The sequence below is a fragment of the Lampetra fluviatilis genome, chromosome 48 (genome assembly GCF_964198595.1).
Source record: "Lampetra fluviatilis chromosome 48, kcLamFluv1.1, whole genome shotgun sequence".
Lineage (NCBI taxonomy): Eukaryota > Metazoa > Chordata > Hyperoartia > Petromyzontiformes > Petromyzontidae > Lampetra > Lampetra fluviatilis.
Genome location: NC_136322.1, coordinates 8,797,470 through 8,812,923, shown reverse-complemented (window position 1 = coordinate 8,812,923; position 15,454 = coordinate 8,797,470). Strand labels below are relative to the sequence as shown.

Sequence of the window (15,454 nt, the reverse complement as noted above, 5' to 3'; positions counted from 1 at the left end):
TTTTGCGGATAAAATACCAAATTGTTGGAGTTATCTGTTAAGTGGTCTGATCGTAGCTCACTAACTGCCAGAGGTGGGACAAAGTCATTGTTATGCAAGTCCAAGTCGAGTCGCAAGTCATCAAATTCATGACTCGAGTCTGACTCGAGTCCAAGTCACATGACTCGAGTCCACATCTCAGAGGTGGGACAAAGTCATTGTTATGCAAGTCCAAGTCGAGTCGCAAGTCATCAAATTCATGACTCGAGTCTGACTCGAGTCCAAGTCACATGACTCGAGTCCACACCTCTGCTAACTGCAACAACAATCACGTCAGGTTAATTATTATATTTATTGATCACATTTATTTGCCGTCTAACGCTCTCCTATCAAACGAAAAAACCCGCAATTTTATATCGTGAACGGCTTCTGAATGACACCACGCACACAAACGTGTTCATGGGGCACTTAAACGTCGAGATTGTGGCCCTTAAAATGACAAATCTGGGATTTTCAGATTTTTCTCTTTTCTGTTGTTTGCGTCCTAGAAGCGATCTGTGTACCACACCTCAGGTGTCTACCTTGCCGGTTGCACCCGATTCAAGAGCCGAATGGCTCACAGGGCTATACCTAATAAGTGAACTTGAACTTGAACCCTAGAGGTTTTTTTTTAGACGTACAGATTAAGGCCTTAATTTATATAGAAGAAATGTTTCTCTCTCATGTTGTCTCCTAAAAGCTACCCGTGTAACCAATTGTCATCTTTCTACCTTGTTGGAAATGAACACTAGAAGTGTTTTGAGACTACGTACATATTAAGGTCTTTATTTATGTAGAAGATAGAGTTTCTCTCTCATGTTGTGTCCTAAAAGCTACCCGTGTAACCAATTGTCATATTTCTACCTTGTTGGAAAGTAACACGAGAAGTGTTTTGAGACTACGTACACATTAAGGTCTTTTATTTATGTAGAAGATAGAGTTTCTCTCTCATGTTGTGTCCTAAAAGCTATCCGTGTAACCAATTGTCATCTTTCTACCTTGTTGGAAAGGAACACTAGAAGTGGTTTGAGGCTATGTACATATTAGGGTATTTATTTACATAGAAGATACATTTTATCTATTCTATTGTGTGTGTCATAAAATCGACCTGTGTACCACATCTCAGGTGTCTACCTTGTCGGGGAGTAACCCTATAGAGGTGTTTGAGACTATGTACACTTTAAGGTATTTTTTAATACGGATAACCCTATTCAAAGGTTACAGAAAGGCCGTAGCCATGGAGTCAACATTGGGGTGGACCAAATTTTCCAGGGTGTCTGGGGGTGCCAACCCAGAAAAATATCTAATTTTGAAAACTAATTTCCTGTCTAAAATATAAAAAAAATTCACTAACACATGGGATGGACTTTTATTTATTTTTTACAATAATGTTTAATAGTGTATTGTATTACATTGCTCTGTTTTTACTTTGTTGCCATTTCGTGTTTTATTGTATGTAATGGCAGAGTTTTAGGGATTCATATAGTACAACCATAACCACAATCATATAAACAGAAATCGATGCATTGATTTATATGAAGACAAGTCCAGATATTGTGGCAAAGGTTTAGCAAATTGTTATTTTTATTTCCATAGCATAGCAATTTTTTAAATAGAAATATATTGGGGGGACATTTTGAGTATATTTGAATTGATATTATAATTACGGTCTTGGGTTACAGGATTGAAGATGACAATACTACAGAACTAATAACCGAACAGGTCCGCCTATACACACTGTACGTGTGGGTCCGTGAAAGAGACGATACATCAATAGCCGACGTTCCAAGCAACGCCCCTTATTCATAGCTCGAGAAACAAGAGGTTTTGCATCCTGAGTTAATAATGGTTGGTGAGTCAATACATTTACACTATGGGACGTAATATTCATTTTCTTTCTGATGACCTAGTTTTTGTAATGAGCCAACACGCACTGTTATCACTATTAGAAGCTACCGCGTAGCAGACCAAAGCCTACGTTCCTCGAACAAAAGCTATCTCTGAAGAAACGAATGAACATTAAAAAGTAATATCGCTTAACACCGTCCGCGTTGCATTGTGGTTGTTTTGATTCGTTTCGGGGTGAACCGTCCAAGGATTTACTTCCTGTAGGCTGACGTCACTTCCTCTGCTCCCTTCACGTCCCGCCCCCCCGCGCGAGCCGGCGACCGTTGGTGACGTCACCAACGCTCGCGCGCGGTGGGTGGGGGCGGTGGGAGGGGGTCAGCGGGGGGCGGGGGCAGCGGATGGGGGGGGGTGGGGGCGGTGGGGGGCTGTAGTAGCGGGGGGGGGTAAGTCGGGCGGTGGGGGCGGTGGGGGGGGTGGGGGCGGTGGGGGCGGTGGGGGGCGGTGGGGGCGGTGGGGGGGGCGGTGGGGGCGGTGGGGGCAGTGGGGGGGCGGGGACCAACGGCGAGAAGTGGGCGGAGTCAATCGATGACCACGCCCCCGACCCCCCCTACGTCACCGCTAGGACCCCCCCCCTCCCCACCCCACCCCCTACGACCGCCCGAATTGTCGGAGTAGGGGGCCGTGGCGCTCCACGCGGGGTGCCGCTGCCTGTCCGCCGCAGGTGAGGAGGGGGGGAGGAGGAGGGGCCGGGTGGTGTGCTGGCTACGTGGTGCCTCTCGCCGCCTTTGCCGAGGCTCCGCGGGGGTGGGGAGGGGAGGAGAGGCAAAGGTACGTGGCTGTGGATGGAGCAGGTGGTGGCGTACGTGGTGGTGGCGGTGTGGATGAAATCTCCTTTCCGTCGGCAAACCACAACTCTGTTAACCCCCTCATTTATTGGGGGGTATTTGCCCCCCCCCCCTCCCCTCTTCTCTCATCTCTCTCCTCACAAACGCAGCCCCTGGGGGGGGGGCTGGGAGGGGGGTGGCGAGCGAGCGCGGCGAAGCCTGCGGCCTCGTCAGGCGAGGAGGGCGCGAGACGCCGCCGGGGTCAGAGGTCGCCGCGCGCGCTCGCGTGGTGACGTCACCGCGCGTCTTCATCTCCCCCCCCCCCCCGCGTGCCCCCCCCCCCCGTCACCTCTTCACTGAACGCTCATCAGCAGGATCAGCATCATCAGCAGGATCAGCATCATCAGCAGGATCAGCATCATCAGCAGGATCAGCATCATCAGCAGCAGGATCATCATCAGCAGGATCAGCATCATCATCAGCAGGATAAGCATCAGCAGCAGGATCAGCATCATCAGCAGCATCATCATCAGCATCATCAGCAGGATCAGCATCAGCAGGATAAGCATCAGCAGCAGGATCAGCATCATCAGCAGCAAGATCAGCAGGATCATCAGCAGCAGCATCATCAGCAGCAGGATCATCAGCAGCAGCAGGATCAGCATCATCAGCAGCATCATCAGCAGCAGGATCAGCATCATCAGCAGGATCAGCAGCATCATCAGCAGCAGGATCAGCATCATCAGCAGCAGGATCATCATCAGCAGCAGCAGGATCATCAGCAGCAGGATCAGCATCATCAGCAGCAGGATCAGCATCATCAGCATCAGCAGCAGCAGGATCAGCATCATCAGCAGCAGCATCAGCAGCAGCAGGATCAGCATCATCAGCAGCAGGATCAGTATCATCAGCATCATCATCAGCAGGATCATCAGCAGCAGGATCAGCATCATCAGCAACAGGATCAGCATCAGCATCATCAGCAGGATCATCATCAGCAGGATCATCATCAGCAGGATCATCAGCAGGATCAGCATCATCAGCAGCAGGATCATCAGCAGCAGGATCAGCAGCATCATCAGCAGGATCATCAGCATCATCAGCAGCAGGATCAGCATCATCAGCAGCAGGATCAGCATCATCAGCAGCAGGATCAGCATCATCGGCAGCATCATCGGCATCATCAGCAGCAGGATCGGCATCATCAGCAGCAGAATCGGCATCATCAGCAGCAGCAGGATCGGCATCATCATCAGCAGGATCAGCATCAGCAGCATCATCGGCAGCAGCATTGTTGGTGTAATCAGCAGCAGCAGCAGCAACATCATCATCAGCAGGATATTCAGTAGAAATATCATCACTATCAGCCGTAGCAGCATCGGCATTGTTGAGTAGCAATTTGACGAGTAGTGGCATCAGCATTGTGGGTATAATCGGCAACAGCATCAGCAACAGCATCATCATCAGCAGCAGCAGACATCACTTGAGTAGCAGTGTCATCATCAACGGCATCTTCACCATTAGCAGCAGCATCATCAGCAGCAGAAATACCACTATCAGCAGCATTGTTAGTATAATCAGCAACATCATCAGCAGCAGCAGACATCACTTGAGTAGCAGTGTCATCATCAACAGCATCTTCACCATTAGCAGCAGCATCATCAGCAGCAGAAATACCACTATCAGCAGCATTGTTAGTATAATCAGCAACATCATCAGCAGCAGCAGACATCATTTGAGTAGCAGTGTCATCATCAACGGCATCTTCACCATTAGCAGCAGCATCATCAGCAGCAGAAATACCACTATCAGCAGCATTGTTAGTATAATCAGCAACATCATCAGCAGCAGCAGCAGACATCACTTGAGTAGCAGTGTCATCATCAACAGCATCTTCACCATTAGCAGCATCATCAGCAGCAGCAGAAATACCACTATCAGCAGCATTGTTAGTATAATCAGCAACATCATCAGCAGCAGCAGCAGCAGCAGAAATAGCACTATCAGCAGCATTGTTGAGGAGCAACTTTCACCAGTAGCATCAGCATTGTTACTATGAGTAGCAGCAGCGTCATCATCAACAGTATCATCAGTAGCAGCATCAGCAGAAGTATCACTATCTGCACCATTGTTGAGTCGAAACTTCACCAGAAGCATCAGCATTGTCAGTATAATCAGCAACATCAACATCATCAGCAGAAATATCACTAGGTAGCAGCAGCGAAATCATCAGCGGCATAAGTGGCATCAGCATTGTCAGTATAATCAACAACATCATCAGCACCAGAAATATCGCTATGAGTAGCAGCTGCGTCATCAGCAGCAGCAACTTCACCGGTAGCATCAGTGGCATCAGCATTGTTAGTACAATCAACAACATCATCAGCAGTAACATCACCATCAGCAGACATATCACGATCAGAAGCATCATCGGCATTGTTGAGTACCCACTTCGCCGGTAGCATCAGTGGCATTAGCATTGTTGATATAATCAGCAACATCATCAGCGACAAGCATTGTCAGTAGAATCAACATCAGCAGCAACAGCTTCATCAGTAACATCAGCCTTGTCAGTAGCATCAGCATCATCACTAGCATCATCACTAGCATCAGGAACATCAATATAATACAGAGGTCACAACCGGGTACCCGATACACGTACCCTACCCGATACCCGGCTACCCATACCCGGCCGGGTACGGGTACCCGTTTGCGACCCTGGTGCGGCCGGGTACGAGTACGGGTAGGCCGTGAGTCACTGGTGAGTCACCGTTTGTCACTCATTTCCCAACGTCTTGTCTCTTCTCACAATTCAAGTTCCTAGAATCAACCCACCCGCGCCTGCAACATGGCTTCATCCCAGAGGTCGCAATGAGGTACTCGATACCCGTACCCTACCCGTACCTGGTACGGGTAGGGTACCCGTTTGCGACCCTGGTGCGGCCGGGTACGGGTAAGGAATCAAAACCCGTTTGCGACCTCTGGTATAATAGCTTGAGTAGCTTGATTTGAAGCTTTCGTGATTGCAGGAATCCATACTCTGCGGTTCTTTCGGTAAAGTCACGTAGGTAGAAATAAAACAAAATAAATCACGACGTTTCGAACGCAGCACAAGCGCCAGAGGTCGCAAACGAGTTTTGATTCCTTACCCGTACCCGGCCGCACCAGGGTCACAAATGGGTACCCGTTCCCTACCCGTACCCTACCCGAAATGAGTGACAAACGGTGACTCACCAGTGACTCACAGTCTACCCGTACCCGGCTGGGTACGGGTAGCCAGGTATCGGGTAGGGTACGGGTATCGGGTACCCGGTTGCGACCTCTGACAAGCGCCATCATCTTCAGGTGACAATCGCGATAGCCACGATGTCTGCTGCGAGCAGCACGATGTCTGCCGCCTTGAGCGCTTGTGTTGCGTTCGAAACGTGGTGATTTATTTTGTTTTATTTCGACCTACGTGACTTTACCGAAAGACCCAAAGAGGAGAACTTCAGTGGCATTGGCATTGTCGGTAACGCAATTTTCAGTAGCATCGGCAACAATATCGTCATCGGTATTATTGGTTTCACGAGTCATTCAAATCAGCACTATTAACATCAACTCATCATCAATCATGCGCATTACCAGTAGCAGCATAATTAGTTAAATCATTCCTAAAAACTAATTTTTTGTGATCTTACCAGGTAAAACATTGTCCTATGTAGCTCGTTTTTCAGATGCGACCTGGCCACAAGTGATAGCCCAACGAAGTGGTTCATCATCACGTGGACATTTATAGCGGCCAAATACTCGAAACGGGTGATGTTGATTCTAAATTTGGAGGGAAATACCAGAGGACCCGGAGAAAAATCCACGCGACCATGGGGAGAGAGACACGCAAACTCCAAATGTACGGCAGGCGTCAGGGTCCAGTTCGAACCCACGACCTCCCGTATACCAGGCGAGGTAGTTGACATCTCCTAGCCACTGTGATGATGATGATGAGAGAGAGACACGCAAACTCCAAATGTACGGCAGGCGTCAGGGTCCAGATCGAACCCACGACCTCCCGTATACCAGGCGAGGTAGTTGACATCACCGCCGCAGCTGCTGCTATATATTTCCTCGCGATAAGCCACTTTGTTGAGCTATCATTTGCGATAGCCAGGGTCGAATCTGGAAAAGCGCTACACAGCTCACTGGGCTTTAACCCGGTAGAATGGACAGCTTTTTTGGCGTTCAGTTTGTTGTGCTTTCCCTGCGCATCATCATGGCCACGTCTGGTGCGAAAGAAGCTCTACGAACGTGCGTACGTACACGTGCAAAATAAAAAAAAACTGTTTAGATATATCCACAATACAGGTGGTTTTTGATTTGGGGTTAGATCGCGTCAATATCTAAATGTTGCCGTGTTGTTAAACCCGCCACTGCCCGACGCAGACAATCGGTAAGAGGGTTTGTCACGTAAACGGAACGTGCCAATTCGTTACTAGTAAAGCACTAGTGTATAGTGTAGTGTATAGTGTAGTATACTAGTACAGTGACTTTACCGAAAAAACCTAAGACTATGAATCCTTGCAGTCACGAAAGCTTCAAATCTAGAATTAGTACAGCGGCGTGTTGTCGGGTGGTGGCGGGTTTAACGACACGTATATTTGCGCAATCTAACCCAAAACAAACCTGTGTTACGGACGATATTGGTCGCCGACTGTTAAACTGTTGAGTTTCTAGTTTACCGAGACGCGAGTCTTGACCGATTGCTGCGCGCGTGTTGCACAGCGCGCGTCTGCCGGGAGCAGGACCAATGGAGCAAGAGATGGCGATGGCGCCCCCCGCCCTCCCCTCTGCCCCCACCCTCCCGCTAGCGGGGCCCCTCCCCCTGCTCCCCCCGCTGTCCTCCCTCCCCCCGGCCGCTCGCTCCCCCGACGGTGAACCCTTGCCGCTCCTCCTACCTCCGCCGCCGCCTCCGCACAAGATGCACCGTTGCGACCACTGCGCCTACAGCACGCGGCGCAAGGGCCACCTGGACATCCACATGCGCACGCACACGGGCGAGCGCCCGCACCCGTGCGGCGAGTGCGGCAAAGCCTTCACGCAACTCGGCGACCTGCAGAAGCACCGGCGCACGCACACGGGCGAGCGCCCGTACGCGTGCACCGTGTGCGACAAGCGCTTCTCGCAGATGGAGCACCTGCTGACGCACCACCGCACGCACACGGACGAGAAGCCCTACAAGTGCCCGCAGTGCGAGAAGGCGTTCACCATCTACGGCAACCTCCAGCGGCACATCAAGGCGCACTCGGGCGAGAAGCCGCACCGCTGCCCGACGTGCGGCAAGGCTTTCACCGTTCTCGGCAGCCTCCAGCGGCACCAGACGACGCACACGGGCGAGCGGCCGCACAAGTGCGCCGCCTGCGGAAAGGCGTTCGCTCAGTCGGGCGACCTGCAGCGCCACGTGCGCACGCACACGGGAGAGAAGCTGTACGTGTGCGCGGCGTGCGGCCGGGACTTCACGCAGCTGGGCACGCTGCAGAGCCACCAGCGGACGCACACGGGCGAGAAGCCCTACAAGTGCCTCGTGTGCGGCAAGGCGTTCACCAACTCGTCCAACCTGCGCCAGCACGAGAGGACGCACGTCAAGCAGCAGCAGCAGCTGCTCGAGCAACAGCAGCAGCAGCAGCTGCAGGAGCAGCAGCGGCGGCAGCAGCTGCAGCTGCAGGAGCAGCAGCGGCGGCAGCAGCAGCAGAGGAAGCGGCGACGGTCGCAGCAGAAGGCGAAGGACGCGGAGGCGCCTCGGGCGCGGACGCCCGCCGGCACCGAGCTCAAGTCCGAAGCTGCCACCGATGACGACGACGACGACGAGGGAGGGGCCGGGGAGGAGAGGAGTGACGAGGAGGGCAGCGGCGACGAGGAGGAGAGGAGCGGCGACGAGGAGAGGAGCGACGGAGAGTTGAGCGACGGGGAGTTGAGCGACGACGGAGCGTACGCGGGACGCCGACGGCGGAGCATCGAGCTCGACGACGATGACGACGACGACGACGACGATGGCGACGACGACAGTGTCGCCGCCATCGTCGTGCCCAAGGTGGAGCCCGCAGAGGAGACGGCCGCGGAGCCGGGCGCCAAGCCCAACATCAAACTCAACATCAAACTACGCATCAAGCCGCGGGCGGCCGCCACCGCCGCCGTCATCGCCGCCGCCGCCGCCGTCGCTGAACCCGCGGCGGCCGCGGGAGTGGGCGGCAGGCGCGGGGCCAAGCGCAAGGCCAAGCTCAAGGCCGAGCTCGGCGCGGGGCAGCGCGGCCCCGAACTCGAACCGGACGGTACGCGTGACGGCCCCGGCGTCGACCCGTGAATCGCCGGCCCGGCCCCCGCCGCCCACCGCCGCCCCCCCTTCGACGCCCCCCCCCCCTCCCCCGCGGCGGTTCTGGACGCGAGCGGGAGGAGAGAGCCGAGAGAACACGCGCGGCTTCACCGCTTGGTTTTTTAGCAGGATCAGTGTTTCCCGACGACGTCTGCTACGACGACGGGTTCGGGTCGGTTTTGTTTGTGTTTCGCGATCGGAGAGCGCCCCCCCCTCCCACCCGAGTCTCTTTTTTTATTTAAGACCCACGGTGCCGGAAGACTTTGTACGTGGGGGGGGTTTTTGTTTTTGTGGCACCGATCTGTAGGCGCCGGGGTTGTGCTTCTCCCCCGCGCTCGCGTGGCTCGCAACAAACGAGCGGTGACGTGCGTGGTGAACGCTTCGTTCTCCGCCTCCCCCCCCCACCGGCCCCCCGAACCAGATTCGGACGACTTCTTGCTATGGCAGTGGCAGCAGAAAATCATGCTTTAGTTTCCGGCAAACTGCCAGTGGCAAAAACCACCCGAACCGTGTTGGAACCGCGCTGGCTCGGTTTGGATGTTTCCAATGGAAAAACCACCCGTACCGTGCTGGCTCAGTTCGGATGTTTCCAATGGAAAAAAAACACCTGTACCTTGCTGGAACCGCGCTGGCTCGGTTCCGATAATTCCAGTGGGAAAAATAACACCGATACCGTGCTGGCCCCATGCTGGCTCGGTTAGGATGTTTCCAGTGGGAAAAAAAAACACCCGTACCATGCTGGCCCCGCGCTGGCTCGGTTCGGATGTTTCCAATGGAAAAAAAACACCTGTACCGTGCTGGAACCGCGCTGGCTCGGTTCCGATAATTCCAGTGGGAAAAAAACACCGATACCGTGCTGGCCCCATGCTGGCTCGGTTAGTATGTTTCCAGTGGGAAAAAAAACCACCCGTACCATGCTGGCCCCGCGCTGGCTCGGTTCGGATGTTTCCAATGGAAAAAAAAAACGCTTGTACCGTGCTGGAACCGCGCTGGCTCGGTTCCGATAATTCCAGTGGGAAAAAAAACACTGATACCGTGCTGGCCCCATGCTGGCTCGGTTAGGATGTTTCCAGTGGGAAAAAAAAACACCTGTACCATGCTGGCCCCGCGCTGGCTCGGTTCGGATGTTTCCAGTGGAAAAAAACCACCCCTACTGTGCTGGCCCCATGCTGGCTCGGTTCGGATGTTGCCAGTTGAATGGGGGAGTTTGGGGCGGGGGGGGAGTTGTTGGATTTTGGGTTTCACGTTGGGAGACTCAACTTTTATAATGGTCCGGGGGTCTTTTCCCTCTGAACCCCGATCCGCAGCCTCATATCGCCGCGAAGTTAACCGTGTTGTTCCCGAGAGAACCGGAGGACAATTGGGGAGACGTTCCAGTAATCCTTCGTGATTGGACGTTCAGTGACAGTGACACGCGGACCAAAATAATCCGTGACTCGGTTAGCTGCTGTCTCAATGGAGAGCCGTGCAGAATGGCTTGGTAATGGCGTACGCACACACAAAGGCAAAGATACCCCCGTATGGCCTTGACAGACTGCTGAGGCAAGTGCTGTTGGCGAGTAGCAGCACCTATGAAGTCCGGCTCTGTGGCACACGAGGGGGTGGGTGGCCAGCACCACGCCCGGCCGCCCTAGTCTCCCCAGTGGCGATGTTTACTACACACCGCACCGGGTACTCATTTGACGCTCGGTCGACTCGGGGGAGGCCCAGGACCGGTTCAGATAATCGTCACCGGGTATTGGGTGTCGAGCGAGAATGAAACCCGGGTCGCCGGGTTTGTAGCGCAGTGCAGCGCAAACCGCTACCACCACCGCTCCCCCACAACCTGTGCACGCAACGTGCAGAGGAGGTGTCTGGGCCGTCGAGCTCAACCCCACGGTTAATCTTGCAGACACCGTGTGAAGAAGTTGTGTTGGGTGGTTTGACAAGCCGCAAAGATTTTCTCGTACGCGAGAGTATTTTATTGCATGGGCAGATTCACTCAAGCGTGATCGTTCACCGATGGCTCTCGCGTGAGGATGCAAAGCTCGCATTGTCGGGGGGGTAAAACAATCGGTTAAAAACAATCGACGTCTCGCTAGTCGCGCGTTCGTTTTTGCTCCGAGCCGTCTTGGTTGGGTGATTCGGGCGAGTTGGCGGAGGGGCGGGGAGTGCGGGGAGAGCGGGCGGCCGACGGGCGTGCGACGGGCGGCTCGGTCGTAACAAAATTCTTCAACTCTCGCGGAGAGGCCACGGGCCCCGGTCCGGGCCTACGCGACGCCGATTGGCGACGACCGTAGTTTGAGCCGCGGAGCGAAGGGGGGGGGGGGCGCAAGACGATGGGCGTTTTGAGGGCCGGCGGAGGAATCGCTTGAGCCGTCGGCGGTCCCCTCCCCTCCCCGCGCCGCGCGTACGAGCGAAGGCCTTGGCCCGCCACCTGTCTTCTTGACCTGAGGCCGTTGCGAGAATATTTAGTGGGAAAATGGGGCGGCACGCCCATTGCCCCCCCCCCCCCCCCCCCGAAGACTCCAGCTAACCCACCCTGCCCCCCCCCTCCTCACCCCTCAAAAGCTAACGGGGCGAAAAGAACTAAACTAAAACTACAACTATTTATTGTTTATTTAGCGGGTAAGGCCCCCTCCCCCCCCCCACTGCTGAGCTGTGCAGGTCCTTTTTCAGAAGCGACCCTGGCTGACACAAACGATAGCAGCTGAGCGCAGGGGGCCGATACCATCGTCGCGTGGGCATTTTTAGCAGCGGTGATGTTGAGTTCTAAACGCGAAGGGGGTTAAACGGAGGACCTGGAGAAAGAAAGAAAAAAACGCAAACTCCAGATCTACAGCGGGCATCGTCAGGGGTCGTGATCGAACCCACGGTCTCCTGTATGCCAGGCGAGGTGGTTAACATCTCCTAGCCACCGTGGTGATAGAGACAGAGACACTAACAACTACAAATATACAGCAGCAGGCATCGTCAGGGGTCGTGATCGAACCCACGGCCTCCTGTATGCCAGGCGAGGTGGTTAACATCTCCTAGCCACCATGGTGATAGAGACAGAGACACTAACAACTACAAATATACAGCAGCAGCAGCAGCAGGCATCGTCAGGGGTTGGGATCGAACCCACGGTCTCCTGCGTACCAGGCGAGGTAATTAACATCTCCCAACCATGATGGCGAGCAGTAAAACACCTCTCCCTTAATCCGCGTTGAGATCCGGTGAGCGCTGTTGGTGGATCCTAATATCCGTTAAAGGGTTTCGTGGAATCGACCGGCGATTATCCGCTATCTTCGGGGCGACTGTTACGTGTGGGGTGGGCATTGCGTGGTGAAACATCCGGTTAAAGCGCGGATAAAAGCGGGTGGAATCTGCCGCTCTGTTGCTGCTCCCTCCCCTCCCTTCCCTCCCTTCCCTCCCTTCCCTCCCTCCCTTCCCTCCCACCCCTCCCTTCCTCCCCTCCCTCACGACCAAACACCACCAGTGACGATCTGAACCGGCCCAGGGCTCTCTCCGAGGTCAACTCTGCCTCACATCAGCACCTGGTGCGGTGTGTAAAGATCGCCGGCCGTGGTGCTGGCCATGCACCCCCTTGGTGGGCTGTTGCCGGCCTTCATAGGTGCTACTCGCTAACAGCACTTGCCCCCAAAAAGTCTGTTACAGGCTACGCGGGGCGGATGTTTTGTCTTTTTTGTGCTCGCTAACAGCACTTGCCCCAAACAGTCTCAGAGGCTAAACAGGGGGTGGGGGGGGGGATCTTTGTCTTTGTACTGTAACTAAGTGGGGGAGTACCGCGCTACGAACCCCGACGAGCCTAGTTCGGACCGGCCCTGAGCCTCCCCCGGGTCTACTCGGCCTCAAATGGGAAACCCGGCGCGGCTGGGCGTGGTTCTGGCCACCCCTCGCCTTCGTGTGCCGTGCCGGCCTTCATAGGTGCTCAGTAAGAGCACTTGCCCCGGTAGCCTTGTTCAGGCTATACGGGGGGGGGGGGGGGGTTGGGACGATCGGAATCTTTGTCTTTTTGTACATAAGTGAAGTTTTGTTTTAACTATTCCTAACACTGTAGACGTTGATGTAATTGTCTCGTGCCCTTTCAGGTATTAAGAAGATCTGAATTTAAATCGGGAAAGCCAAGTCCACTGAAATTCATTCGTGATCATGTTATTAGAGCAAAGAGAGACTTAACATTTTAGTTTTTTTTAAGCTTCAAAGTCTTGAATGAGACTCACCGAGACTGGGTCTCAGGATCCGAGTCTTGAGTGAGACTCACGGAGACTGGGTCTCAGGATCCGAGTCTTGAGTGGGACTCACCGAGACTGGGTCTCAGGGTGCAAGTCTTGAGTGAGACTCACCGAGACTGGGTCTCAGGATCCGAGTCTTGAGTGGGACTCACCGAGACTGGGTCTCAGGGTCCAAGTCTTGAGTGGGACTCACCGAGACTGTGTCTCAGGGTCCAAGTCTTGAGTGGGACTCACCGAGACTGGGTCTCAGGATCCGAGTCTTGAGTGAGACTCACGGAGACTGGGTCTCAGGGTGCAAGTCTTGAGTGAGACTCACCGAGACTGGGTCTCAGGGTGCAAGTCTTGAGTGAGACTCACCGAGACTGGGTCTCAGGATCCGAGTCTTGAGTGGGACTCACCGAGACTGGGTCTCAGGGTCCAAGTCTTGAGTGGGACTCACCGAGACTGGGTCTCAGGATCCGAGTCTTGAGTGGGACTCACCGAGACTGGGTCTCAGGGTCCAAGTCTTGAGTGGGACTCACCGAGACTGGGTCTCAGGATCCGAGTCTTGAGTGAGACTAACCGAGACTGGGTCTCAGGGTGCAAGTCTTGAGTGGGACTCACCGAGACTGGGTCTCAGGGTGCAAGTCTTGAGTGGGACTCACCGAGACTGGGTCTCAGGGTGCAAGTCTTGAGTGGGACTCACCGAGACTGGGTCTCAGGGTGCAAGTCTTGAGTGGGACTCACCGAGACTGGGTCTCAGGATCCGAGTCTTGAATGAGACTCACCGAAACTGGGTCTCAGGATCCAAGTCTTGAATGAGACTAACCGAGACTGGGTCTCAGGATCCAAGTCTTGAATGAGACTCACCGAGACTGGGTCTCAGGATCCAAGTCTTGAGTGGGACTCACCGAGACTGGGTCTCAGGATCCGAGTCTTGAGTGGGACTCACCGAGACTGGGTCTCAGGGTCCGAGTCTTGAGACCGGGTCTCCGTGACACTGACACCGGGTCTCGGGGTCTTCACATCCTCGTCCGAGGTGCGGCTGTAGGAGAGTGCTCGTATCAACGCGTCGCGACGTTTTCGCCACCCGCTGTCCCCCCCCCGAAGCCACCGTCTTCACCCAACATCATTTCATCTTGCCCCCCCCAACCACCCCCCCCCTCCACTCCGCCATCTTCCCCGTGTGTCCACCACCATCGTCCTCTGCGTGAGTCTAGAGAGGGCCTCTCTCCCGTTTCTCGTCGTCGTCATCGTCGTTGTCGTCGCTGTGCTGCAAAATAAAAGACTGTGAGCAACGGAGGGGGCGGGGGGGGCCCCCACCCACCCCCCCCGCGCAGTGCCCCTGAACCCGGCGCGTCGACGCTCGTCTCCTTGCCGTCGCGTTATTTCTCGTCGTTCTCACCACGCCCCCCCCCCGCCCCCCACCTCATTCGCGAACAGCGTCGACGGAACGTTTGAAGGTCATTCCGTTGCTCTTGTCGCTCGCTCGCTTGCGTCTTGGAAGAGGTGCGGTTTTGCCGGCGAGGCCGTTATCTCGCTCGGCCGTTCGTGTGCAGGAGGGTCGTGCGATCAGTTCCCTTGGGACCCCGCTGGACTGATCCCTCCCGACTCGCAGTCGCCGTCTGCCCATCGCGATGCTCGCCGGCGCGGCAGTTGGCGCTACGAGCCCCAGTTGGATTCCCGCTCGGGGTGATTATCTGACGCCTGAGGTCGACTCGGCGCCTTGGGTGGCCAGGAGGCCGCGTCATCTCCCTCGCCCGGTCAAGCAGGAGGGACCCTGGGTTCGATCCCGACCCTGCCGGATTGACACCTTTCACCCCACGGCCGCCGTCTCTCCATCGCGATGATCGCCGGCGGAGCGGTTCGCGCCGCGAACCCGATTTGGAATTCCCGCTCACGGCCAAAATCGGCGGCCGATTATATCCGAGGAGATGTTGACTACCTCGCCCGGTCACGCAGGAGGGTCGTGGGCGCAGTTCCCGCGGGATCTTGCCGGACTGACGCCCTCCACCCCACGGTCACCGTCTGTCCATCGCGACGCTCGGTGGTGCAGCGGTTGGCACAACATCACACGACGAGTTCGATTCCCGCTCGGGGCGATTAACTTCACCGGGTCCTGGACCCCTCCCTGTGGTCGACTCAGCGCCGCGGTGGCCAGGAGATGTTGACTGCCTCGCCTGGTATACAGGAGGTCGTGGGTTCAATCCTGATTCTGACGATGC

The 15,454-nt window shown here is 55.0% G+C and overlaps 1 protein-coding gene across 1 annotated transcript; it reads left to right on the top strand.

Annotated features, from left to right (window-relative positions):
• The first annotated feature begins 2,525 nt into the window (after positions 1–2,525).
• LOC144948297 (uncharacterized) lies at positions 2,526–11,527 on the top strand. The gene is made up of 2 exons (XM_078877727.1): positions 2,526–2,694; positions 7,449–11,527. Exon 2 carries the CDS (start codon positions 7,474–7,476, stop codon positions 9,022–9,024), a length of 1,551 nt encoding a protein of 516 aa, XP_078733853.1. The 5' UTR covers positions 2,526–2,694; positions 7,449–7,473; the 3' UTR covers positions 9,025–11,527.
• The last annotated feature ends 3,927 nt before the right edge of the window (positions 11,528–15,454 follow it).